The sequence below is a fragment of the Leopardus geoffroyi genome, chromosome A3, assembly GCF_018350155.1.
Source record: "Leopardus geoffroyi isolate Oge1 chromosome A3, O.geoffroyi_Oge1_pat1.0, whole genome shotgun sequence".
NCBI lineage: Eukaryota > Metazoa > Chordata > Mammalia > Carnivora > Felidae > Leopardus > Leopardus geoffroyi.
In genome coordinates, this window is record NC_059336.1 from 9927342 (window position 1) to 9953430 (window position 26089).

The 26089-nt window shown below is 48.0% G+C and overlaps 1 protein-coding gene across 6 annotated transcripts in view; it reads left to right on the plus strand.

The window, feature by feature from the left end:
* Nucleotides 1-15308: 15308 nt before the first annotated feature.
* ZFP64 (ZFP64 zinc finger protein) overlaps nt 15309-26089 on the plus strand; it is a 93013-nt gene continuing 82232 nt past the window's right edge. Inside the window, exons 1-2 of one of the 6 annotated variants that reach the window (XM_045444208.1) lie at nt 15309-15928; nt 19420-19659. In XM_045444208.1, coding sequence (XP_045300164.1) covers nt 15883-15928; nt 19420-19659 — 286 coding nt within the window. In that variant the 5' untranslated portion in view covers nt 15309-15882. The remainder of the gene's footprint in view (nt 15929-19419; nt 19660-26089) is intronic. The other 5 variants (XM_045444203.1, XM_045444206.1, XM_045444205.1 and 2 more) reach the window with 5 other exon arrangements.

The window sequence follows — 26089 nt, forward strand, 5'->3', positions numbered from 1 at the left end:
TATTTCCTTTCACTGACATGGTTTTTATCTCTTATTTCACTGGAACACTGTAAGGGGGATTGGCTGGAGGAGCGGGAGCCTGGGTGCCCGTCAGCAACGGCATCACTGTAAGAAGGGAACAAAGTCCTCGGGTGCCATGCACCCCCCCTTCCCCCTAGTCACCTCTCTGCCTCTCGTCTGCGGACACGCTCCTACCAGCAAGTGCCGTGAGCAGCTAGGGCCGTTTGGAAAAGAATCAGGTGAGCAACTTACAGACAAAAGCCAGGTGCTGAGCCAGCTGGGGCAGAAGGTTGGGGAAAGCCCAGTCTCCGGGGGACACATGAAGCAGCCTGTCCCTGGACAGGCTACCTGCATCCAGGCTTCTTCAGAATCAGCCACAGCCACCTTCAGGTTTGCATCCACCAGCACTTATGTTCTCTGCTACCTGCGGCCGGTGGGATCCAAGGGAGTAAGTGGCTTTGAATCATTTCAGAGGGACTGACTGCTAATCCTCACCATTCCTCTCCCCCAGCCTTGAGCCTCCCTCTAAATAAATCTTGGACAGGGGCACCTGGGCGGCTCAGTTGGTTGAGCGTCTGACTCTTGATTTCGGCTCAGGTTGTGATCTCACGGTTCGTGAGTTCGAGCCCCGCTTCGGGCTCTGTGCTGACAGCACGGAACCTGCTTGGGATTCTCTCTCTCCCTCTCTCTCTCTCTCTCTCTGCCCCTTCCCCACTCGTGCTGTGTCTCTCTCAAAATAATTAAGTAAACTTAAAATTCTTTAAAAATTTAAATAAATCTTGGACAAATGTCTACAAACAGTCTGAAGGGACTGTACAACACAAGTGTGACCCAGAAGGTCCTCTCTCATGTATACGAAGGGCAGAAACGAGCACAACAAAATTCATGGTGTTTTCTGGTTCTTGAGCCAGCAGTTCACACACTTCGTGTGTCTCCCCTGGCAGTCACTTGGGGAGGCTGGTGAAAATACATAGTCTGGGGTCCCACCCTTGTATATTCAGAGTCAACATTCTCTGCCCAGAAATCTGCACTCTTACCAAGTTGTGCCCCCGAGACGGTGCAAGGCAGGGTCTGCAGGTGTCGTTCTGAACATTCAAGCATGGCTGCCTAATGGGCCTCCTGTGTGGCCCAAGGAGGGAAACGCAGAGAATCCAAGTCCCCCCATTACCCAGAGGGGAGAAACGCGCCAGGAGGTAACGCAGAACTTGAGGATGCTGTGTGGGAAAGAAACACTGCACCCAGAGTCGTCAGCAACTAGAAAGTGGCTTATCGGTCAAAAGAATGAACAGGGTTCGTTATAATCAGCGCGACTGGCTACACCCCTATCATTGCAATGGACAGAAGATTCCTAAACGAGAAACCAGTGGCTCTCAACCACAATCACAGGGGTGATTTGGTCCCCAGGGGACATTTGACAATATCTGCAGACGCTTTTGGCTGTCGCAAATGGGCAGGTCCCATTGGCATCCGGTGGGTGGACGCCAGGGATCCTGCTAAACATCCTACAATCCACAGGGCAGCCCCCGTGACAAGGAATTATCTGGCCCCAAACGTCAAGAGCGCTGCGGTTGATGAGCTGTATTCATTTCCCGTGGCTCCTATAACATTAAGCCACAAACTGAGTGGCTTAAAACAGCAGAAATGAATTCTCTCACGGGGCTGGAGCCTGGAAATCCAAAACCAAGATGGCAGCACGGTCGTGTTCTCTCTGAAGACTGGAGGGGAGAATCTGACCGTGTCTATTTCTTGGCTGCTGGTGCTGCCCACAATCCGTGGCGTCCTTGGCTTGTAGCGGTATCTCTTCAATCTCTGCCTCTGTCCCCACACGGCATTCTCCTGTGTGTGTGTGCCTGTCTGTCTGTGTCTCTTCTCTTCTTATGAGGATACCAATCCTGTTGGATTAAGGGCCCACCCTCCTCCAGTCTGACCTCATCCTTACTTACCTCTGCAAAGACCCTGTTTCCAAATAAGGTTACATTCACAAGTACCAGGGGTAAAGTCTTCAACATATTTTAGAGGGGGATTCAGTTCAACCCACGACAGGATCCAGACCCTAAACTAGGTTATTCATGTGTCTCTTAAGCAGTTCCCAAGTAGGAGGCCATTAAGAAAAAAAAACAAACAAGGAATAAATATGTGGAACTTAGGCCAAAAATGAGCCGCTATGAGAACTCAGTGACTTTTCTTAGTCAATTCTGTTCTTTTTTTTTTTTTTTTCTTTTTCATTCTAGGCCTGGTCAGCCAAGTGCACGGACCAAAGTCAACCCCCTTTTTTTTTTTTTTCTTTTTAACTTGAGCCAAATATACTAGGACACTGGAGTAACGAGTCATGACACCTTGAAGTGCTGAATAAGTTCTTTTGGAAAAAAAATATGTCACATAACTGCCAACAACAAAAAAAAAAAAAAAAAAATGAAGAGGGAGGCAAAACCTCTGGTAAAAATCAAAGAGGAAGTCAGTTGTGATGTTTCAACTGCGAAGTCACCTTCGCGATGTGGGAAAGGAGATTAAAAGCAGTGGCTCTCACTGTGCGCCTTCCTTCTGCCTTGGACACCTCCCGGACGTGGCCTTGTTAACACCGACTTCATGTCCTGTGACTACAGGAGGCCTCGGGAACCTTTCAAGTCCTGCGGGCAGACATTCGCGCTGACCCAACAGGATCTCTGGCTCTCACACTTTAAGTTCAATTTCTGTTACGTTACTAGGAGCGCGGGGACGTGCATACATTTCAAAAACCATAGAAGTGATCCTGGTGCAATAAAAGCTGGCTTTTTTCCTGCAGGCTGCGGGCTTCCTTTTGAGTTATTTATTAAGTTAGTGAGTTATTCGAGAATGTCTCCACGCCAACCTTTTCATCCCAGGCACACGGTGCTAAAATGCCCTGTGCGTGCCAAAGCCGAGGGAAGTACGTCAGTTTCCTCCCGCTGCTCCACCAAATTGCCATGAACTTAGAGGCTTGCAGCAATGAGGATCTTATAGTCCAAACGCAGTCTCACTGGGCTGGTCCCTTTGGGAGGTGTTGGACCTCATTCAAAGGAGGACCCAAAGAACAGACCTATGCCCAGATCAGGAAGAATTGAAATGAATGTGCCAGTAGGGGTGTAGTAGTTTCCTACCGCTGCTGTGATAAGTTGCCACCAATTGTGTGGCTTAAAACACGAAGTGGCTCATTATCTTACAGTTCCGCAGGTCAGAAGTCCACAAACCAAGGTGTTGGTAGGGCTGGATCCTTCTGGAGGCTCTAGGAGAGAATCTGTTTCCCGTCTGTTCCATCCACATTCCTTGGATTGTGGCCTCTTTCTCCATCTTCAAAGCCAGCAGCTTGAAGGTCCTTCTCTGACCTCTTTGTCCATTACCACACCTTCTGTGACTCTGACCCTCCCGCCTCCCCTTTGTGAGGTCACTGTCATTGCACTGGGCTCACCCAGACAACCCAGGGCAATCTCCCCAGTTCAAGACCCTTCATTTAATCACATCTGCAAAGTGCCTTTTGTTAGGTAAGGTCTCTGGACAGGGAGCTTTAGGCACAGGGACTAAACTGAAAATAGAGAGGACAAGAGAAGGGTTACAAACTGATTGCTGAGGTCCCTTGACCTTCCCCCCACCACCACCTCCCAAGACCACAGGCAAGATGGCGGCCATCCTCCAGCAGCTGGGTGGCACGTATCCTCTGGGAAATCTGCCCAGCATAGAAAAAGGAACCTGTGGGTGTGAGGAGGTGAAGGCAAGGACACAATGATGCTCAGGCTTGACAAGCAGCCAAGCCTCCCCCCTGCGCTCAGAACTGCCAATCAGCGCTTTCGTGCCTCTTTCTACAGTAAGGTTGGGTAGCCAAGGAGCATGGGACCTTGGCCAAGGCAAAAACAGCTGAACAGAGAAGTGTGAGGCCACACGGAGGAAACCACAACTCAGTGAGAGGGAAAAAAATCCCCTCCCCCAAACATCAACATCCTCAGAGAAGAGAAACTATTGCATCCACAAAATAAGAATCAGGCGGCATTTTCTTAATCCAGATAACAAAAATAGAGTCCTGGGAAATTAAAAAGCATGAGAGTAGGAGTGGAAGATGACATAGAAAGCCTGAAAGATACAGTAGAGGAAATATCCCAGAAGGCAAAGCAAAAAGACCAAGACACGGAAGTTAGAGAGAAATGATACGTAACGACAGGACCAAGGCAGGAGGGAGTTCCGCTTCCAAGTGCCGGGGGTTCTAGCAAGAGAACAGAGAAAACGGGGGAAGAGAAAAAGTCGATACAATGTCCCAGAACCCACGACAGAGGACACTAGTTGTTAGATGACAGGGCTCCTCTGGGTACCCCGTGCCACAGGCGGACATCGACCCACCGATGAACATTGTCACCAAATTCTAGGTTACTAGGAAACAAGGAAAAGCAGCTAAAAGCTAGTGAGAACACACAGAAGTCTTCATCTAACAGCACAACGACCAGAGAATGGCTTCACACTTAGGTCTTCGGGGACGTGGGAAACACAGCGACACGGAGGTGATTACAGTAGATCTCATTATTCCCAAATTCAGTATTTGTAATTTACCTGCTGGCTCAAATTTCACACTGAAATCAATACTCGATACGTTTTCCTGGTCATTCAGGGACATGCGCAGAGGGGCAAGAAACTTGGGTCATGGGACACCACCTTCCCAGCTGAAGTCAAGCAAACCAAGGTGATGTTCTGCCTCCTCAATTCTGCCCTCGTTCTCTGAGCAAGGGTCTTCATGGTCTGTTTTGTGCCACGTTTTACACACTGTGTGTGGCTTTAGTTGGTGATTTCAAACTGTTCATTTTTTTTAATGTTTATTTATTTTAGGGGAAAGAGAGAGAGTGTGTGTGTGTGTGAGAGAGAGAGAGAGAGCAGGGGAGGAACAGAGAGAGAGAGAGAGAGAGAGAGAGAGAGAAGCCCAAGCAGATTCCATGCTGCCAGCACAGGGTCCCATGAGGGTCTCAATCCCATGAACCATGAGACCATGACCTCAGCCAAAATCAAAAGTCAGACGCTTAACCCACTGACCCACCCCAGCACCCCTCAAACTGTTTAAAACAGCCCCCACGCAGGAGCAACTGGCGGGCTCAGTCGGTAGAGCATGTGACTTGATCTTGGGGTCATGGGTTCGAGCCCCACGTTGGGCACAGACATTCCTTAATAAAATTAACAATAATAAAACGGCCCCAAGCAAAGTGCCGAAGCGACGTCTAGTACTCTACAGGCAGGGAGGCTGTGACATCCTTACAGAGAACATTGGTGTGTTGGGTAAGGTTTGTTCAGGCATAAGTAACAATGCTATTGGCAGAGTTCAGTGCTAACGAATCGACAATATATGTTAAATAAAATGTCTTTAAACAGAAGCACACATAAGGTTATGCATTGATGAAAATGTCATAAGCAGAGCCTCAAGAGACCCAACCTTGTTTTTCGCCTAGGAGCTCTGTAATTCAACGGTTATGATAACTATAGAACACAACTACAGCAAATAATAAGAATCAACTATAATTTTAATATAGAATGGGTTTTTTATATTATAATACAATGAGATTTTTTTTCTTTCCGTGTATAGTTCTGTGAATTTTAACACAGGTATAGATTTGGGTGACCACCACCCCAATCAGGACACGGAATGTTTCCAGCACCCCACAATATTGGCTCATGTTACCTCCATGTAGTCAACCCCTCCCCCTCCTGTTAAACCCTGGTAAGCACTGATGTCACTGTCTTTTAGAGAATGCCAGATAAACGGGATCACTGTATGGGGGCGCCCGGGTGGCTCAGTCGGTTAATCGTCTGACTTTGGCTCAGGTCATGATCTCATGGCTGTTCGTGAGTTCAAGCCCCATGTCGGGCTCTGTGCTGACGGAGATATCAAGACTATGAAACGATCTTTGGCAGGAGCTGGGTGAAGGGTACGAGGGTATGAAAGTTTCACAACTTTTGGGGGCTCAAACTATATCATGACAAAAGGGTATAAAAACATCTCCCAAAAAGGTTTAAAAAAATTTTTTTTTCAAATAGTTTTGGATTCCCACAAGAATGGGAGGGTCTCCATTTCCCTCTCTGTGAAATGAGAACTAGATCAGTAGTTTTCAAACCTTAGTGTCACAAAGGGTGTTCCAACAGCTCAGCAAATACCTGATTTGAATTTCATCTTTAATGTATAATTAACACCATTTGAAAACGGCACACCCAGATGTGTTACATGCTAACTTTTAACACACGGAGGACCCCCAGGAGGTTCGCTTTCAGATTCCGTCTTTGGAGTTCAAACTTTGGAACAAAGTGTCTCTCCCGTCATATATGCATTATATTTGAACCTCTTATAAGTCAATAATTACACAGAATGTAACGACAGGGTTTGGTTTTGTTGGAGATCAGGGTTGAGAATTTGCCTTCGGGGCACCCGGGTGGCTCAGTGGGTTAAGCGTCCAACTTCCACTCAGGCCAGGATCTCATTGGTTTGTGAGTTCGAGCCCTGCGCCGGACTCTGCGCTGACAGCCCGGAGCCTGGAGCCTGCTTTGGATTCTGGGTCTCCGCTCCCTCTGCTCCTCCCCCACTCACACTCTGTCTCTCTCTCTTAAAAATAAATAAACATTAAAAAAAAATTGCTTTCATTTTGCTTAAATTCAGGCCTGTATCATAATTAAAGACATGCAAATGAAATCTACAACTTAGCCTTTTTTTTACCCTTCAGATTGACAAAGATCAGAAATGTGACAATATCGTGTGAGCAGGTGGGAAACTGGTGCTCTGACAAGTTACTGGTAGGAGCTCTATGTGGCACAACCCCATCAGAATCGCATCAAAATTTTAAACGGCGTCGGACCCAGCCGTTCTAGTCTAGGAAAGTATTCTACAGATATACTCTCTCCTGTACCGATATAAAAACAGACACAGATATTTGTTGCAGCTTTGTTTGCAGTAGCAAAGAAACTGACAACAAACTAAATGTCCATTAACAGAAATGGTTTGAATACACTTTACCATACGTACGTGTACAATGGACAAGTGAACTCTTCCTAAAGCAATAAGGCAGATCTGGACCCCTACGAACCAGTGTTTCCCAAGATACGTTGGCATGCCAAAAAGGGGATATAGAATGTTGTTTGCATTATGGTGTCATTTGGAAAACAGAAATGGATGAGTATACATAAACTTTTTTGTACATACGTAGGAAACTTCTGAAGAACGCCCAAGAAACTGATCATAGCAGCTGCTTCCTAAGAAAGGAAACTTGGGGGCCTGAGGGAGGTGGAAGGCAACCCACTTTTCCCCGTATACTCTTTTATGCTGTTGGAGTATTTTCATGTTGATGCATTAACTATATAAAGGAGTGGGGGGAAGAAAAAGCAAGGCCTGTGTACGCTTGCTCCTCTGAAATTATCTAAGTCAATATAACTATTAAAACACAGGTGTGCCACCCTTGGTTAGGGGCCAGGCAAGACTCAAAGCCAACTCTCCTCAAAATAATTGGTTGTGAATCACCACTTAATGCACAACGGGTTGAGTCTTGAGCGGACCCCATCACACAGGGTTTTAGTGCTTCGTTTAACTGTCCTCTTTTTCTTCGTGGACTTTTATGTTTACGTAAGGGCTGTGGCTGAATATCGCTAGTGAATCAATTTTGGAATACATTTTGCCCTGGGCCCCTTCAAAGATTTCAGATGGGCTTTCAGTGATGCGGTCAGGGGGTGCTGGTTAGAGTCACCCACATTGTGACTCCACATTGCGTGCCTGGACGGTACGCCCTGAGATTCCGTTCCAGCGCCTTTGGGTGGTGCCTGAGCCTGTGAGTTCCCAGCAAGCTCCCGTGGAGAGTGGGAGGCGCTCTCCAGTTAGGAATCCGCCATAGGATCCAGAAAAGCAACAAAATTGCAAGCCCTGCAAGCCTTATTACAGCTCCTCCAGTCAGGGCCCAACCAGAAACAGAGAAGCAAACTCTGAGGATTTAGGTGTAAATTTAAAGCAGGGAATTTGATACACTCAGGATAATGGAGCCGAAAAGCCAAACGGGGGCAGTTAGCCAACCAAGAGATTAATAATGACTGCAAGCCACTACCCCTCCTCCCCAGGGATGCAGCTGGGGACAAAGGGAGAAGGGGTGTTTTCAGAGACAAGGGAGTAGTGTCACCTGGCAGAAGATGAGACCACAGTGGCCTGTCTGGGATCTGGGGCCACAGAGCGGACGCAGCCACAGCCCCCAAGGTAGAGAGGTTCGGGAAGGAATCCTCTGGCTTCTCCCTTCTGTCCATTAACCAAACCCAGCGGGAAGCCAGAAGTCCTAAAAGCCTGGAAAATACAAAGGGGGGTCAGCTGCCCTGACAGGGAGAGCTGAGCAGGGCAAGCAGACAATGGATCAGAGGACAACAGACCCAGGGCGGGGCGCCCCTCCTTTGATTAAATATATAGCCGATGCCTTGCGCCATGATTTTCTGTGCAATTGTGACAAACTCTGGGCGGAGACGTGGTTCATACAAGTGCTTTTGAAAGTACAAAGCCCTGGGTTGGCCATTCTTGTTAGCCTTTGTCTGGAAAAATAAGGGAGGTTTAAAAATATTTGCATACCAGTTACCATACAGTTTCAGTGGCAATTGAAATGTTTCAATTTTCACTGGAAAATTTTTCAATGGAAATTCTTCTAGACTCAGTCATCGTATCACACTTTTGTCTGTATGTTTCACTAAAAAGGGAAAAATGCTTTCTTCTGATGGCCAAAGGTTTGCTCTAATAGTGATCTTCCAAAGGAACTTGGATACTATCTATCTGTCCGTCACTTTTTACGTTCGAGGCCCTATTATAGATGATGAAGTAAGGAAGAAAATCAACAAAAGTTGCTGTCCTGAGAACTTACATTTTAGTGGATTGTGCACGATCGCTATAGCAAACTGTTTTTGTTAAAATGTTTACAACGGGAGGGGCGCCTGGGTGGCTCAGTCAGGTAAACGTCCAACTTCGGCTTTGGTCATGATCTCACGGTTTGTGAGTTCGAGCCCCACGTCGGGCTCCGTACTGACAGCTCAGACCCTGGAGCCTGTTTCAGGTTCTGTGTGTATGTCTCTCTCTCTCTCTCTGCCCTCCCTCCCTTGCTCATGCTCTCTCTCTCTCTCTCAAAAATAAATAAACATTAAAAAAAGAAGAAGAAGAAAAATGTTTACAATGGGAGAAAAAAATCGGTTACTTGAAACAATGAACTATCTTGCTAAGAGAAGGTTATCTTTGCTCATAAAACTTATGACAATTAGGGGCGCCTGGGTGGCGCAGTCGGTTAAGCGTCCGACTTCAGCCAGGTCACGATCTCGCGGTCTGTGAGTTTGAGCCCCGCGACGGGCTCTGGGCTGATGGCTCAGAGCCTGGAGCCTGTTTCCGATTCTGTGTCTCCCTCTCTCTCTGCCCCTCCCCTGTTCATGCTCTGTCTCTCTCTGTCCCCAAAAAAATAAATAAACGTTGAAAAAAAAAAAAAAACTTATGACAATTAATCCAGTGATTATGACCTTGTTATTCTGGTTACAATTAACATTACCAGGATTTAAAAATGTATATTCTCTTAATAAGTTAAGAAAGTATCTGAAAATCTCCTTCCAGAAATTAAGTAAGAAAATAATTCTTATAGATCGATTTTGAAACACTGTGCAAATCTCGGTTCTTCTGCAGCTTATGTTACCTGTCCTCAAAGATTCTAACCTAAAATCATCCTTTATTGGCCTTCTGACTGGAGGAAATCTATTTACCCTTTATGAGACTCCGTTTCTACATCAATAAAATCATGACAATAGTGTCTACCCCTCTGTTGTTCTGAGGGTTAAATGACAAACACAGGTAATGTAGGTAATTCCTTGGCAGAGATTTTTAGTCAAAAGAAATATTTAAACCATAGGAAAGGACAAATCCCTTTTTCTATCAGAAACATATTGGAAATTTTGGGTAAATTCAAATACATGCAGCACAAGGGCAATGATCTAGGGGACCAAAACTCAATCTTGATATCAAGAAGTAATAGGGAAGAGTGGAGACTGGGGTAAATTGGAGAGGCCGGGCTTTATATGAAGGGGAGGCTTCTCAGACCCAGGCAAGTGCTGCTATACACATATGATAATCCAGGCCCAGATTTGTCAGATCTCTCCATTTTTTCAAAAAAAAAAAAAAAAAAAAAAAAAAAGAATGCTATAAATCCCTATTTTTCTGAGAAATTTGTCATCTTTTAAGGATTGGCAATAGATTTAAAGTTCATTTATTTATTTTGAGACAGAGCGTGAGCAGGGGAGGGGCAGAGAGAGAGGGAGAGAGAAAATCGCAAGCAGACTCCAAACTGTCAGTGAAAAGCCTGACATGGGATTCGATCCCATGAACTGTGAGATCATGACCTGAGCTGAAACCAAGAGTCAGATACTTAACGGAGTAAGTTAACTTACTTAACTTAACGGAGTAAGTTAAGCGCCACCCAGGCGCCCCGGGATTGACAACAGATTTAAATTTATTCTAGAGTCTAGATTTCCAACCTGTAGCAGGATTAAATCTAAAACCTACAGGAAGTTTGCCATTGTTTGGTTGTATTTTATTAAGTGAGAAGTAGTCAAAACCGTAAGAACAGAAGAGACCGTGAGCATTCTAGTCAGGCCAAGCCTTTTTAAGAAATGTAATTCTTTTTTTTTTTTTTTAAGTTTATTTATTTTTGAGAGAGAGAGAGAGAAAGAGAGAGAGACAGAGTGCAAGTGGGGAAAGGGCAGGGAGAGGGAGACACAGAATCCGAAGCAGGCTCCAGGCTCTGAGCTGTCAGCACAGAGCCCGATGCAGGGCTTGAACTCACAGACCGCGAGATCATGACCTGAGCCAAAGTCAGATGCTTAGCTGACTGAGCCACCCAGGTGCCCCTAAGAAATGTAATCCTTAACCCAGAAATTCATCTGGAAGGAAACCATATTGAGAAAATGATCTGAAAAGAAAAGGGGAGGAAAAACTCTTCCAAATGGTGTTGAAACAAGTTCTCATAGCCGCTCTGTTCAGGACGGCTGGCAGAGAGAGGCAATGGGTTCGCCTGGGCCAATAAAAAAGCCACTGAGCGTATGCCTTATGACATTTAAAAAGTAATTAACAACATCCAATAGCACATCAAATAAATTATGATGCAATCCTATAATAAAATATCATGCAACCATTAAAACTAACAGTGAGAAGCACTGGCTTGCACACACCAAGAACATCACCATCACCCAAGGAGCTCGTCGAGCGTAAAGACGCCCAAGCTTCCTGCCAGTCCGGGAGAATCTGCATATTTCGCAACTTCCCGGGTGATTCTAATGCACCAACCAAACCGGGAAAACCCTTCTACATCAAAGCCAGTTATGAAACAGTCCGCAAAGTATTGAGTTTGATGAGGATTTGATTCCACTGCATGTGAAAGAAACACACACACACACAAACACACACACACACACACACACACACACACAAGTAACAGTGGCTGAAACAAAATAAAAGTGCATTTCTCCTGTAAACAAAGCCCAGAAGTCAGCAGTCCAGCTGACAGCTCCACAAAGAAGTTAGGGACCTAACCAGCCATACCTAGAGTATAACTTCCTTCTCATAGTCCAAAATGGCAGCTAAAGCTCCAGCCATCACATCTTCTTTCCAAGCAAGGACGGGAGGGGGTGAAAAAGAAGAAGGGGCAAATGGCTACGTCCACTGTTATGTTTAGGAGATTTCTGGGAAGTTCCATCACAACATTTCATTTACATTGTGAAAATGCAGTCATGGATCCATGTCTGGCAACAAAGGAGGCTGGAAAAAGTCTTTTTCCAGGAGGCCATGCACTCAGCTGCAAATCAAACATTCTGCAACTACGAATTTGAGACAACCATTGTACATAAACAGCATTCCCTACCAGAAGTCTAATATTAATATGGTGACTCGTATTGATTTGAACCGTATGAAATTAACATTTTTAAGTTAAAATTAGACAAACATCAGCAGTTCATTCGATTCATTCTATTGTATTTCTATGGAAAAATCTAAAAAGATACATAGTACATAAGTGAATACTGGTTATCTCTGGATGGTGGGATCTCAGGTAGCCATATATCATTTGTATAACTTTTAAAAATAATGATCATAATACATACCCCAAAAAGGGAGCTTAAAATGCCATGTAAGTTAAAATCACATTTTTATAAAATATATGAATACAACGTGTGTGTTTATGCATATATACATATACACAGATGTACATAGACACAAAGAAAAAAAAGACTTTAGGTATATTTATCAATCAGATATTATTTCTTGGGGGTGCCTGTGTGGCTCAGTCAGTAGAGCATGTGATTCTTGATCTTAGGGTTGTGAGTTCAAGCCCCACAGTGAAGGTAGAGCTCACTTTTAAAGAAATGCTATTTCTGGGTACTATATTATAAATGTGTTTTATTTTCTTCCTTATGTTTTTCTGGTTTTTTCCCCCAAATTTCTAACACTGACCCTGTAATACCCCTACAGTAAGAAAAACAGCATGGAAAGAAAAAAGAAAAAAAGAAAAAACAAGGAAAGAAGGAATTTTAAGACCAGAAAAAACACCACTGCAGTGATCTACATGTACAAGAGTGAGTATGGCTGGGCGTAGTAGCAAATGGTTAAATTCGAGCTGATGGAAACATACACAAGTTCATTCAACAACAAAAAAATGTATTGAGGCCACCTGTGAACCAGGCCCTGTCCTAGGCTCTGAGAATACAAGGTTAATAAAATAAGTCAGGTCTATGCCCTCTTGGAGCTTATAGCCAGTGGGGAGATAGATAATAACCAAGTAGAAATGAAAAATAGATAGGGGCGCCTGGGTGGCTCAGTTAAGCGACCGACTTCGGCTCAGGTCATGATCTCACGGTTCATGAGTTCGAGCCCCACGTCGGGCTCTGTGCTGACAGCTCGGAGCCTGGAGCCCGCTTCAGATTCTGTGACTCCCTCTCTCTCTCTGCCTCTCCCCCCGCTCACGCTCTCTCTCTCAAAAAATAAATAAGCATTTCAGAATTAAAAAGAAAAAAAAGTAATGAGAGCTGGGATGTGTTGCCCAGTTATACGAGCCATGCGCTGTTGTAAGCCCGTTATACGTATGGACCGGCTTCCTCTGAAAAACAACTTAATGAAGTAGCTACTCCTATTATCTCCACTTACAGAAAATTGAGACACAGAGCAGTTGCCCAAGGTCACCCAACTAGTCACCGCGAAGCAGCTCCCGGATTTACGTGGCCGTGGAACAGGCGGTCTGCCTCCAGATCCTACCGACTTCACCACCAGTTGGTAAAGCCCAGGCTTTTATCTCAATAAGAATTACCTGCGGCGCTTGTGAAATACGTGCAAATTACCGGGTCTTGCCCTAGGAAAAGCTGCAGTAGGTCCAGACTGGGACTTGAGAATTTGGTCTCTCCAGGAGTTTCTTCTCTGCAGGCAAATATGAAGAATTCTGGTCCCAACAAAAGGAATCTGTGGCAACAGACGCAGAGGGGCTTGGGGGCTCAGCTCTCCGGGCTTGGGGAGCTGGGACATCATTGACCGGGAATGGTGGCAAGGCTGGAAACCGTCTGCATCTTGATCCGGGTGGGGCTGATTGAGGTGTGCACCTGGGCTCACATTAATCAAGCATTCGAAAATAAACATTGCCCTAAGCGGGAGGGCCTTTCTAGATCCTGTTAGCTGGGATAGGTATAGTGAAGGTGGTGTGGTAGAGTGCCGAGAGGGGCAGATGCTTTAGATAAGAGACAGGAAAAATCGCCCTAGGAAGCGGACATTCCTTTTGGCCCTGGATGACAGAAAGCATTCAGTCCTGGGAAAAGATTCCAGACAGAGGGTGGTGCAGATGCAGAGGCCCTGGGGCAACAGCAAGATGGCAGATGGCACTGGCCTGAGCAAAGCAAGAGGAGAGTGGTAAGGCGTGCAGGGGGCGGGGATTGGCCAATTCACATCCAGCTCATTCCTGCCTCAGGGCCCTTGCTCCCCTCCACCTACCACCAACAGATCTTACCTGCTCTCAGTTTGATTGTTAGCTACTCAGAGAGGCCTTCCTTGACCATTCCTGCAGCCATTATCACAGCCTTGTTTTATGTCTCCTGAGACTTTATCGCTGTTAAGAAATCACACTGCTGATAGGACTATATTTAGTGTTGGCTAAATCACTAGCCACTCGCCAAGTTCTATTAGAGAGGTACCAAATCATTTGGATCACCCTCGTACCTCCAGGGGTTAGCACAGTGCCTGGCACATTGCAACACTTACACAGAAATAATTGGAGGAATGAACAAATCCTTAAAGGAGGCAGCAGGGGAAGTTCCATTAGTTATACAGTCATATTTACTGAGAAGCTACTATGTGCCAGGCACTAGGCCAAGTCGCTGGGGATAAATATATCAGTGAAGCAAAGAGATATTTTTTTTTTAATCCCACTTTCTTGGGAGCTTCTGAATGTGTAAGGGGGAACAGGTAATACACAATTATCTATCTCCTAGATCCACGGATCCATGGATGGATAGATACACTACAGATACATAACGCCAACTGTAATAAGTTCTGAGAAGAAAGAAAAGGCAGACCAGAGAGAGACAGGGAGCAGTCGGGTGAGGGAAGAGGAAGCTTCGATATTAGAATGGGCTAGCCAATGGGGTGCCTGGGTGGCTCAGTGGATTAAGCATCCGACCTCAGCTCAGGTCATGATCTCACACTCCGTGAGTTCGAGCCCCGTGTGGGGCTCTGTGCTGACAGCTCAGAGCCTGGAGCCTGCTTCCGGTTCTGTGTCTCCCTCTCCCTCTGCCCCTCCCCCATCCACACACGCTCTCTCTTTCAAAAAGTAAATAAACATTAAAAAGTTTTTGAAGAGAATGGGTTAGCCACGACTGGCCTCCCCAAGAACGTGAATTTGAATCAAGACCCGAAGAGAGTAGGGAGTGGCAGGTGGATAAGGAGAGAACGGTAGAGCACAGGAGACTTGAGGCTGGTGAGCGGTTTGCCGCTGAAGCCCGAGGGAAGTAGGAGACGAGGTCCACCGAGCGGGTACAGACCAGGGAGGGCTGCGTCCACCAACGACTGGGACTTCACTTGGAAACTTGGAAATGCTTGTTCTCGCACCTCACACCAGACTTCACTGAGTCAGAAACTCTGGGGTGGACCCCGCAGCCGGCGTTCTAGGAGGGGCCCGCCAGGTGACCGTGCGCGATAAAGTGTGCAGAACCCGGGGGTGGGCGTTCGAGCCCAGTTGTTACTCTTATGATCCACGTGATCACGGTCCTCGGTATTTCACTAGCTGGGCAGGAGACCCGCCCAGCGCTTCGCTGATTTGCCGGGCGCTGACGCTCAGCTGGGGTTTCTCCCCAGCCCGCCGCGCCCCGCGCACCCACCCCCCAACCGCAGCTTGACGCGGTCCCCTCTGCAAAGCGCCCCCGTGATCCGGGAGCGACGCCCAGGGCGGCAGGTGCAAAAGCGACCGAGCCGGGGAGGCCAGACTTCCTCGGCCAAGACCGCAGGGGTTCGGGCCGGGCGGCGGCGGCCGGGGGTGGGGGCGCATCCCTCGCCGCCCGCGGTCGCCCAACCCGCCGGGACGCTGGTGCGCGGTCCAGATCCCGGGGGATTCCGCGCTCCCAGGCCGCGCGGCCCGGGCATCGGGATTGGCCCGCAGCTTCCCCCGGGAGCCGCTGATGCAAAGCCAGGCTGGGGCGGCCGGGCCCGGCCAGCGCCCTCTAGGCAGCGGAAGTGGAGCTTGCTTTACATCCGTCCTCCCCGCCTGGCGGAGTTGGGAGAAGGAAGGCTGGGGGGGTGTGGAAAAATAAAAGGAAAAGTGCTTGCACCATGTAGATCAGCGCCCCCCACCCTGGCACCCCGGCCGGCCGGGGACCTCCCAGTCTGCGGCCATGAACGCGACCAGCGAGGGCGAGAGCTTCCCGGGCTCGGTGCAAAGTAAGTGCTTTTCCGGGCGCAGTGCGCGCTCCGGGGCCCAGTGCGCGCTCCGGGGCCCGGGCCCAAGCACGTCTGCGACGCAGCGAGCAGGCCCGGGGCCCCGAAATCGGGGTGACGGCCCGGAGCCGGCGTCTCGGGCACCGCGGCGGGCGCGCCGGGCAGGGGGCGCCGGAGTGGGCTTGGGATGGGGGTACCCAAGCCAGTGGAAGGCGGGGGGCGCTCTCCAGCCTGGCGAGACCCCTTGCAAAGGAACGGTGGGGGAGGGCACGCCGTTCAGACAATCGCCACCCCCTCGGGGTATTCCCCGCCCCCCTTCGGGCGGAGTTTGGGGGGCTTGGGGGGTAACTGCGATTACGCTGATGGGAAAACTTCTGCCTTGGCGGCTCAAAAATCATTGAAGTCTGGGGATCCGAGGGTTGCATGAGGTCTGGCGGGCTGGGCTGGCCGCGGCGCTGCAAAGCCTTTTACGCATGAAAGGTGGAGATCTGAATGGGGAATGGGGCGGTGGTCGCTTTCTTTGAGTTTGGGATTCATTTGAATTTGCCTGACGAGGACAGCAGCCTGATTCACGTACCTCATTTCTCCCGCTGCATTGTTTCCCAAAGTGGGGTCCGGAGCCTGAGCGCAAACCAGCCACCTGGGAGCGCGAGCGCTTATTTTAAAAAAAAAAAAAAAAGAGAAAAGAAAAAAAAGCTCCCTGGGCCCCACCCATGAGATGGGGGACGTGGGGGAGGGGATCCTTGGCCTTACCCTGAACGATTCGGACGCACACAGCCTAGAGAACCCACCTCTGGCACAGGGGGTTGCAGATACCGGGCGCATAGTAAGCGCTTCTCTTAGCTGTTTTGAAGACATTGCCTCCCAAACTTGGCTGGGTATTCCTTGCATAACTTGTGAAAAGCCCAGATTTCTCTAAACACCAGCCCCTTCTGCGCCCACCTCCCTTATGACTCAGTATCTCCAAAGTGGGGCTCAGATGTGTCCATGTTTAACACCCCCCCACACACACACCCCCAGGTTTTTCTGATACTGAGACAGATTTGGAGTATGGAGTGAAGATAAAGGGATTCTTTCTCGTTGCTGTTAAAAGCTTGTGCCCGTGCCCAGTGTTTTTTATCTGGTCTGTTAATTCTCACTACAAATGCAGGAGGTTAGGTATATTTTAAAATCAGTCCCAAGTTTTCAGAGGGGGATACCCTCACATTCAAATGGGGTAACAGTGCACCACCAGACTCCTGCCGGGGGATGGAGACCCTGTGCTGGCCTTTTACAAGCACCATCTCGGTTAATCCTTGGCACCATCCACTGCAACAGAAACTTCCCATTTTACAGACGAGAGAGACGAAGCCCGAGTCACTGTAAATCGTAGTGTCTGGATTCTAAGGCAAGTCTCGGTCGTGACCTGTACACTTGGCCACATCCTGGAGCCATTGTTATTAAGACCCTTCCATACTGGGTATCAGTCTTGTTCGATCATTAAGGAATCCTCATCCATGCAAATCACTTCATTTCCTGGTTCCTGTTTCCCTGTTAGTCTCATGGGCACCTCAGCGACAGGGAGGCAGTGTTCCAGAGGAATAGAAAAGGCTTCCTTTCTTCCATCCATCGACTTTGATGTACTTAAGTGCACACGGCACTCTGCAAGACGGCTTATACAACGTGGCAACACAGGGGTGCCTGGGTGGCTCAGTCGGTTGGGTGTCCAGATCTTGACTTCAGCTCAGGTCTTGATCTCACGATTTGTGAGTTCGAGCCCCACATCGGGCTCTGCACTGACAGCGTGGAGCCTGCTTGGGATTCTCTGTCTCCCTCTCTCTCTTCCCCTCTGCCGTTTATGCGCTCTCTTTCTCTCTCTTTCAAAATAAATAAATAAACCTAAAAAAAGTAAAAAAAAAAAAAAAAAAAGTGACAGCACAGCCCAGCGCCTGTGTCTTTAGCAAGTCAACCAAATTGTATTTCCACACAGAGGTTACTTGCCTTTGCTCACCTTGGGGGAAAATGGAACATAATGGAAATATTTATAAATTTTCAGAAAGTTATGATGCATGTATACCAACCACATATGCACAAAGGTAGTTTTCATAGGATTTAGACTTGAGGAAAATTAGAAATAATATAAAGACCTTATAAGTACTGAGGTTATGATGCATGGATAACATATGATCGTGTGCTATTAAATAATAAGATTTATAAAAACTTTAGTGATCTAGCCATAACGCTTATGTGATATTATGTGGGGAAAAGACCAATTTTACAGTACATTATGATCTTAATTTTTAAGCGTTAATGAATGGAAGAAAATGTTTTGTAATGTCCATGGTACCCAGAGGTGGAAAGATCGTGAGTGATTTTCCTTCTGCTTCTTCTCTTCCCAATTTTCTGTTATTAACATGACTTTCCTTATGATGAGGCAAAGAAAATTTTAAAAATAAAAATAAAGGTAGTCCTATTAGAGGCTCATTCATTGATTGTGTATCTTTTTTATATGTTTTTAAGTTTTATTTATTCTGAGAGAGAGAGAGTGTGTGCATGCGTGTGTGCTCACACAAGCAGGGGAGGGGTGGAGAGAGAATCCCGAGCAGGCTTCACCCCATCAGCACATAGTCAGACACAGGGCTTGAACCCACGAACCTGTGAGATCATGACCCAAGCCGAAGTCTGACGCTTAACTGTATGAGCCAGCCAGGTACCTGATTGTATTTATTTAGCAAACATTTACATAGCACTTTCTTATACAGTGCCAGATATTGTGGGAAGTGCTTTGCAAATGTTAACACGGTGTTAACTTTTGGTATCATTATGGACTGTTGAGAAACAGTACCCCTATCAGTTAGGAGTGAATTTTGGCTACAGGTAACAAACTGAACTATCCCAGCCTAATGAAAAGTCTGGGATTGGTTGATTCAGGGGATCAATGAAGTAAGGATGAGCATCTGTAGGGGTTTTAGCATTTTCCTTATAGTAACAACATGACTGCAGAAGCTCCTGGCATCACATCCGCATGCAAGGCCAGAAGAGCAGGGGACCAGTGCCAACCATGTCTAATCCCTTTTTATCACGAAAGCCAGATTTTCCCAGAAGTTCCCAAGTATGTAAGGGACCAAGATTATTTAGACTAGTAGTTCTCCTGGATGGGGGCGGGAGGATTGTCCAAGCGGAGGGGTTGGTTTTCCTAATGACTGGGAAGTACAACTACCTTTTGTTGGGATAGGACTAGCTGCTGGTCCTTCAGAGTGCAAGCAGCCCTGCACACCAAAGAACTTTCTTGCGTAAAATGCCACCGGTGTCCCCACGGGCAACGGTGCAAAGGTGCCAGGAGCCGGAAGTTGGGTCTGGGAACGCTGCTGCTGGCTGGGACAAAAGAAGGGAGCAGAACGGACATTGCGCCAACAACTGGCCCTCGCTGCCGCGAGTCTGGTCGGTGTTGCGATTTGAAGCTGTTTGGAATTGACCGCTTAATTAATCTGTGACTTTCCCTTTGTCCCATGGAGTTCCAGGTGGCACAACGGTGCTGGTGGAACTTACTCCGGACATCCACATCTGCGGCATCTGCAAGCAGCAGTTTAACAACCTGGATGCCTTTGTGGCTCATAAGCAGAGCGGCTGCCCGCTGACTGGCTCGTCCGGGGCCGCCCCCAGCACGGTCCAGTTTGTGTCTGAAGAAACCGTGCCTGCCACCCAGACTCAGGCCACCACCAGGACCATCACCTCCGAGACCCAGACGATCACAGGTACGGCCGGGGGGACGGGAGAGGCGTCCTGCTTATGTCCCAGGCACCTCCGCGGAACTCATTGAAAACGTGATTCCCGGGGTCCACCCTGTGGGGTTGTGGATTCTTTTTCTTCTTTCTTTTAATGTTTATTTATTTTTAATTTTGAGAGAGGGAGAGCAGGAGAGGAGCAGAGAGACGGGGAGACACAGAACCCGCCGCGGGGCTCGAACTCATGACCCGAGCCACAGTTGGACGCTTAACCGACCGAGCCACCCGGGCACCCCACGGATTCACTCTTTTTAAACAAGCTCCACTGGGAAGCCAGCTGCCCGGCCAGGTTTGGGAACTGCTGGGTGAAAACGTCAAGTGTTAGCAGTGAGAGATGCTGTCACATGTTGAAACAGGCAAAAAACAGATTTCTGAAACAAAAACCTATACATACTAAGGAAACAAAAGTCCTTGCAGGAAATACATTGCATGGGAAAAAGGCAGTTGTTTTGGGTGGTGGGACTATGTGTATCATCCCAGAATTTGCTTCATTTTTATAAAGGGACAAACAACACAGGTTTGTTTTGAATCTGCCAGCAGGCATTGACGTCCACCCTCCCCTGTGAAAAGTTCGTCCTAGTTCTCGGTTGTGTTCATTTACTCCACCAAAAATAAATCGCAGGGGCCCCCCGGGGGCTCAGTCAGTTAAGCAACCGACTCTTGGTCGCAGCTCGGGTCTTGATCTCGGGGTCGTGAGTTCAAGCCCCGCCCTGGGCTCCACGCTGGGCTTGAAGCCTACTTCGAAAAAATTGCAGATGGGTCCAGAATTGAAATGGTTTCATTTCACAACGAAACCATAAAAGTTCTAGAGTAAATATATACACACACATACACACTCACATAAAAACACTTGTGCACAAACATATATCTATACTTATACTGCTATAATCTGCCTCAAGGGACTAGACAGACAACTTTAAAAACATGAAGTCACCCATTTATGAGGACATAGTACAAACACTGCTGAATCCTGTGGGGAAATAAAGAATGTATTCTTTAGTTAAAAGCATTCAGGTTTTTAAATTCAAATCTGTGAGGCACCTGGCTGGCTCAGTTGGTGTAACATGCAACTCTTGATCTCGGGGCTGTGAATTTGAGCCCCACATTGGGTATAGAAATTCTTAAAAATAAGGACTTGAAAAATACTATATATATATATATATATATATATATATATATATAAACAAAACATATACATATATATATACATATATACGTATATATACGTGTATATATATATATGTGTATATATATATACGTATATATACATAGGGGTGCCTGAGTGGCTTATTCGGTTAAGTGTCCAATTCTTGGTTTCGGCTCAGGTCATGATCTCATGACTCCAAGAGTTCGAGCCCCGTTTTGGGCTCTGTGCTCATAGTGTGTAGCCTGCTTGGGATTCTCTCTCTGCCTCTCTCTCTCAAAATAAATACACTTAAATCCTCTAGCAAAAGGAAAAGAATCGTGTATGTGGCTACAAATAAAGTTACAATTTTTCCAAAGTAAAAACAATGTATAAAATTAAAGACCCACAGTTGGGGGTGGGGTGGGGGGGAAACTGCAGCATCGATGGCCAAGGCCTAATGTCCTTCATATACAAAGAACTCCTAAAATCAGACGAGATCGGGCGCGTTCAGGGTGGTATGGCCGTAGACAGAACTCCTAAAATTGATAAAAGTAGAGAAAAAGAACCAAATGGAAAAGTCAGCAAAGGGCAACAGATGATCTACGAAGGGCCACCAAGCATGAAAGGATGCTCTGTCACCTTAGTCATTAAAGAAATGTAAGTGAAAAGACTTTGGACAGGAAACGGCTTTCGTTTCCCGGGGATGTAAATTCATATAACCTGGGCAATTTTGCGATATCCTTTAAACTTAAAATCTTTCAAATTTTAAAATGTACAGTAACACATTTACCCAGTAAGTCCACTTTGCGGTATTTATCCCGTAAAATTTTATAAACCTACGTATCCTGTAAAATTTTATTCATTTACGGTATATACGGTCAAGAAAGTGGAACCTTTAGCGGTGCCTGGGTGGCACAGTCGGTTGAACGTCCGACTGTGGATTTCGGCCCAGGTCACGATCTCGAGGTTCATGAGTTCAAGCCCCGAGTCGGGCTCTACACCGACCATGCAGCCTGCTTGGGATCCTCTCTCTCCCTGCCCTTCCCATGTCTCTCTAAATAAAGAAATAAACATTAAAAGAAAGAAAGTGGAACCTTTGTATATATACATGTATACATCAGGAGATGATGAGATGAGTAGACATCAGAGATTTGGACAACTGGACAATGAAGTATGACTTAGCCTTGAAAAGGGGAGCTAGATCTTTATACGGACATAGATTCCCAGGGTAAGTGTAAAAAAAAAAAAAATACACATACATATGCATACAAGCATAGTATTCAAGGCAGGCTTCTAGAAGAGAAATGAGGTAGGTAATGTTAATGATAGAAGCTGTGCGTCAGGTGACGGGCACTGCTGGGGGCGGGGGGACTGTGGTAGAGAACAAGCATAGAAAAAAAGCGTGCGCGACTCCTCCAAAGGTACAGCTGCCCTTTGGATCCGGTCACTTAGATATTTGGGTTTTTCGGAGAGGCTGAAAAATATAAAATGTCCTACATTTTCAAACTTCGTTGGCCAAACAAAATACATCTATAAGGTTGACGGAGTCTGAGGCTTCTTCTAGCCTCTCTCCGACACTGTTCAGCAGGTGGTTAACCTGGAGCTGAGGAATGGAGTTCTGTCTGATGGTGGGGGGCGGGCCACCAACCTGCACCTTGCTGATTCTGTCCTGTGTTGGTGTTTCCATTTTTTTTTTTTTTTCAACGTTTATTTATTTTTGGAACAGAGAGAGACAGAGCATGAACGGGGGAGGGGCAGAGAGAGAGGGAGACACAGAATCGGAAACAGGCTCCAGGCTCTGAGCCATCAGCCCAGAGCCCGACGCGGGGCTCGAACTCACGAACCGCGAGATCGTGACCTGGCTGAAGTCGGACGCTTAACCGACTGCGCCACCCAGGCGCCCCGGTGTTTCCATTTTTTTGGCAATAAGCAAAGTTTTGTGGTTGTCTTCTTAACGCATCCAGAAGAATGTTTCTGCTGAGGTTTTTTTTCCCCAAAATTCATTTGTTTTTGAGTGAGAGAGAGTGAGCACGAGTGGGGGAAGGGGAGAGAGAGAGGGCAACAGAGGATCTGAAGTGGGCTCTACGCGGACAGCAGAGACCCGGATGCAGGGCTTGAACTTGTCACCTGCGAGACCATGAAGGCCAAGGCTTAACCGACTGCGCCACCCAGGTGCCCCCTGCCGAGTTTTTAAAACACTGAAATATAATGATCTGATCGCTCACAAGCCTTAAGGGGGCAACCTTCTGATTTCACTGCTGGTCCAAGGGAAGCTGTAAGTGGGGAGGAGACACGGCCAGCGGCCACCACAAGTTCAGGACAGTCCCAGGACTTCCACATTTCGGCCTTTACCCCAGCGGCCCTGTCCCTGTTCACTGTCCTCGCAAACTCCTATCACCCCACACACTGGGTACGAAGCCTGTAGAACAGTGCCTCGGGTTCAGGAGGCTTTACTTGTGGCCATGGCCCCTTTCTGGGTTCTGAGCCTTTCCTCGGGCTGTTCCCTGGGCCTGAAATACTTTTCCTGCCTTTACCTGGCATGACCGTCCACACAGAGGATCTGGTTTCATCTCAGGACACTCCCTTCACTCTGGCGGCAGCCCAGCCGAAGTCCTCTGTTTTCCAATGAACCCCGTTTCCTTGCCTTGGCGGCTTCGTACTGTGTTGTTCCCTCTGCGTGGGACTCCTTCTTACGCAGACGCCAGAGCAGAGCTTAACGGCATGTCCTCGGAGATCCCGTCTCGAACATCACACACACACACGCTGTTCCCCCGAGCCAGGCCAGGTCCCTGTAATTAAATGAATATCTGGGGAACAAACTTCAGGTCTGTCCCATCACTGAGCCATGGGCACTGTGAGGTCAAGGGTAGCACCCCTCCCGTCCACCACCGGATCCCCAGCACCAGCCTTTGCTCAGGGAATGACCAGCTGCCCCAGTCTCCCGTCCGTCGTGAGGCTGATCCCACACCCACAGACCTGCTCCTTCTTGCGTCCTGTGTCTTTGCTCAAGGACGCTTACCCTTCCTTGGCATTTCTACTACCCTGCCATCCCTCACGCTGGCCATGCCTGGGTGGTGCCGGCCGCCCCGTACGTTCAGGCTGGGCCTGGAGACCCCTGTGTGCCCAGCTCACGGTGCTGCAGGGAGCTCCGAGCTCCAGAGACAGACTGCCAGGCTTGCACCCCTGTCTGCCACCCACCAGCCCTAGACCGCGGGCAAGCTGCTCTCTGCTCGCTGCTTAATATTCCTCGTGTGCAAAAAGAGGTTACGGTGGCACCTAATGCTGTTAGGTAATAGAATTAGGTGCCTAATACCTAGTAATCATTGTGTTATTGGAGGACTCTGATAATCCACATAAAGGGTCTGGGACGGAGTCATTGGGCTCAGTAAACCACCGCTTTTATGAACAGGTGGTGAATGGACGTGAGACCTGCAGTCTGTTCCGTCTCTGCCTAATCATTCCTGCTTCTGTGCCGCAGAACAACCGAAAGCCCGCCTTCTCCCCCCTTCTTTCACACTGTTTCATTTGGTCTTCTGGGCCTGACTCCCCGAAAGCTTGGGCTTCCCTGTTCCATTTAGTGGCAGTTCCGAGACCCGCCCGTGGACCAGAATCTCTGGGGAGCTTGTTAAAGATACCGATCCCCGGGCCCCACCTCCTGAAGCCGAGTCTCTGGGGCCGAGGCTCAGGCATCTGTATTTTTAACAAGCTCCTAAGGGATTCCACGTCTCAGCCAAGTTGGAGAGTCCCTCGCTGCTCGAGGCCACGGTCTGACCCCCGACAGGCAGATTTCTCCAGATATTCTCATGCAGACACTGTCCAAACTTGTTTGTGCCTCCCAGTCGTTGACTAACGCCAAACCTTTCCGGATCGCTCAACTCATCTCTGTCCCTTCTCTGTCCAATAATATAGTTGAATGTAAAAGAGAATCATAGTAGTAGGTGGATGTAAAGTAAACTTGATTCTCTGCCTGCTTTGAAAGCTGCCTTTTGTCTGGCGTTTGGCTAAAGAACTTTTCTACAGGTGCAGTAACAGTAGATATTGACGCTGGTGAAAAAAATAGTGAGCAGCCCACATACATTTTCTAAGATTCTAAAAATCACGGGGCTTAGGAGTTAGGCCCCTGAGTTGGAGTCCCGGCCGTGACCATGGCAAATTATAGGAGCTCCTGGTGTCTTGTTTTCGAAGTGGGGATAAGAATAGATAGAAAGGCCACGGGGTTTGATAGTTAAAGAGTCTGGGTCCGATTGCCTTGAGTTCGATTCCCAGCCGCCCCCACCTGCGGTCAGGTAACCTTGGGCAGGTAACAGGATCTCAGTGTCTGTTTCCCCAGCTATATAACATGCCGGTACTCACCTCAGAGGGTTCTAGCCAGGCCTCCCCCATGGAAGACGCTTAGAGCTGTCAGTGTTAGCCCCTCGTACTTAACCACATCCGAGGGCTGTGAAAACGCAATGAAACAGCACAGAAAATGCGGCTGCAGGGCCCAGCCCATGACAAGCCCCCAGCCAAGAGTAGTTGAATCGATCTCTTGACCCAGAAGGATCTTTCTTTCTCTCCCCTTCTACTTAATTCCTACCCTTTGGGTCCCAGGCTAAAGGTCACCTCCACCTAGAAGCTCTCCGTGATTTCTCACTCCTCACACCCCCGAGGTTACATGTTTCACCGCTTCCCCACCCGGCACTTACTTATCTCGCTTGTGATTCACTAGCAATTTGGGGATAAGCAGTCTTTAGTTAGCTGGAGAAGTGGATTCAGATGCTGTCAGAGGGCAGGCAGGGACGGGGGATGGATGGGGAGTGGGAGGGCCCGGGGACCACCAGCTGGGGAAGGAAAGCTTCCCGATGGCCAGGAACCGGCACCAGCTTCGTCTCGGGATGACTAGGAGGTGGGCTGGCTCTACCAGGCAGGCTGTGCTGGTCCCCTGTCCTCTGTTCTCCTGGGAAACAGTTCCCAGAAGGCCAGCATGAGCTGGGCCGCTCTGGGACCATGGGGCGACAGGACCACAACTAGACCGCTCCCTCCTCCTGAGACGCCAGATACCCGACATCCCCTCCCCCACGCATCGGGGTGACAGCTGCTTCTCTGCCTATTACAGGTGAGTCTTTTCTCCTCCTCAGTCTTAACTAAGACACCAAATCCTAGGCTTCTCCCCACTTTCTGACGGCTTGCAGGCCGGCTTCCTCAGGCGTCCCCAAACCTCGCTTAACGTGAGCCCCAAACCAGTAAGAAGTCCTTTGTAGCCACCGGTTACTGAGATGCCCCGTGGCTCTCGTG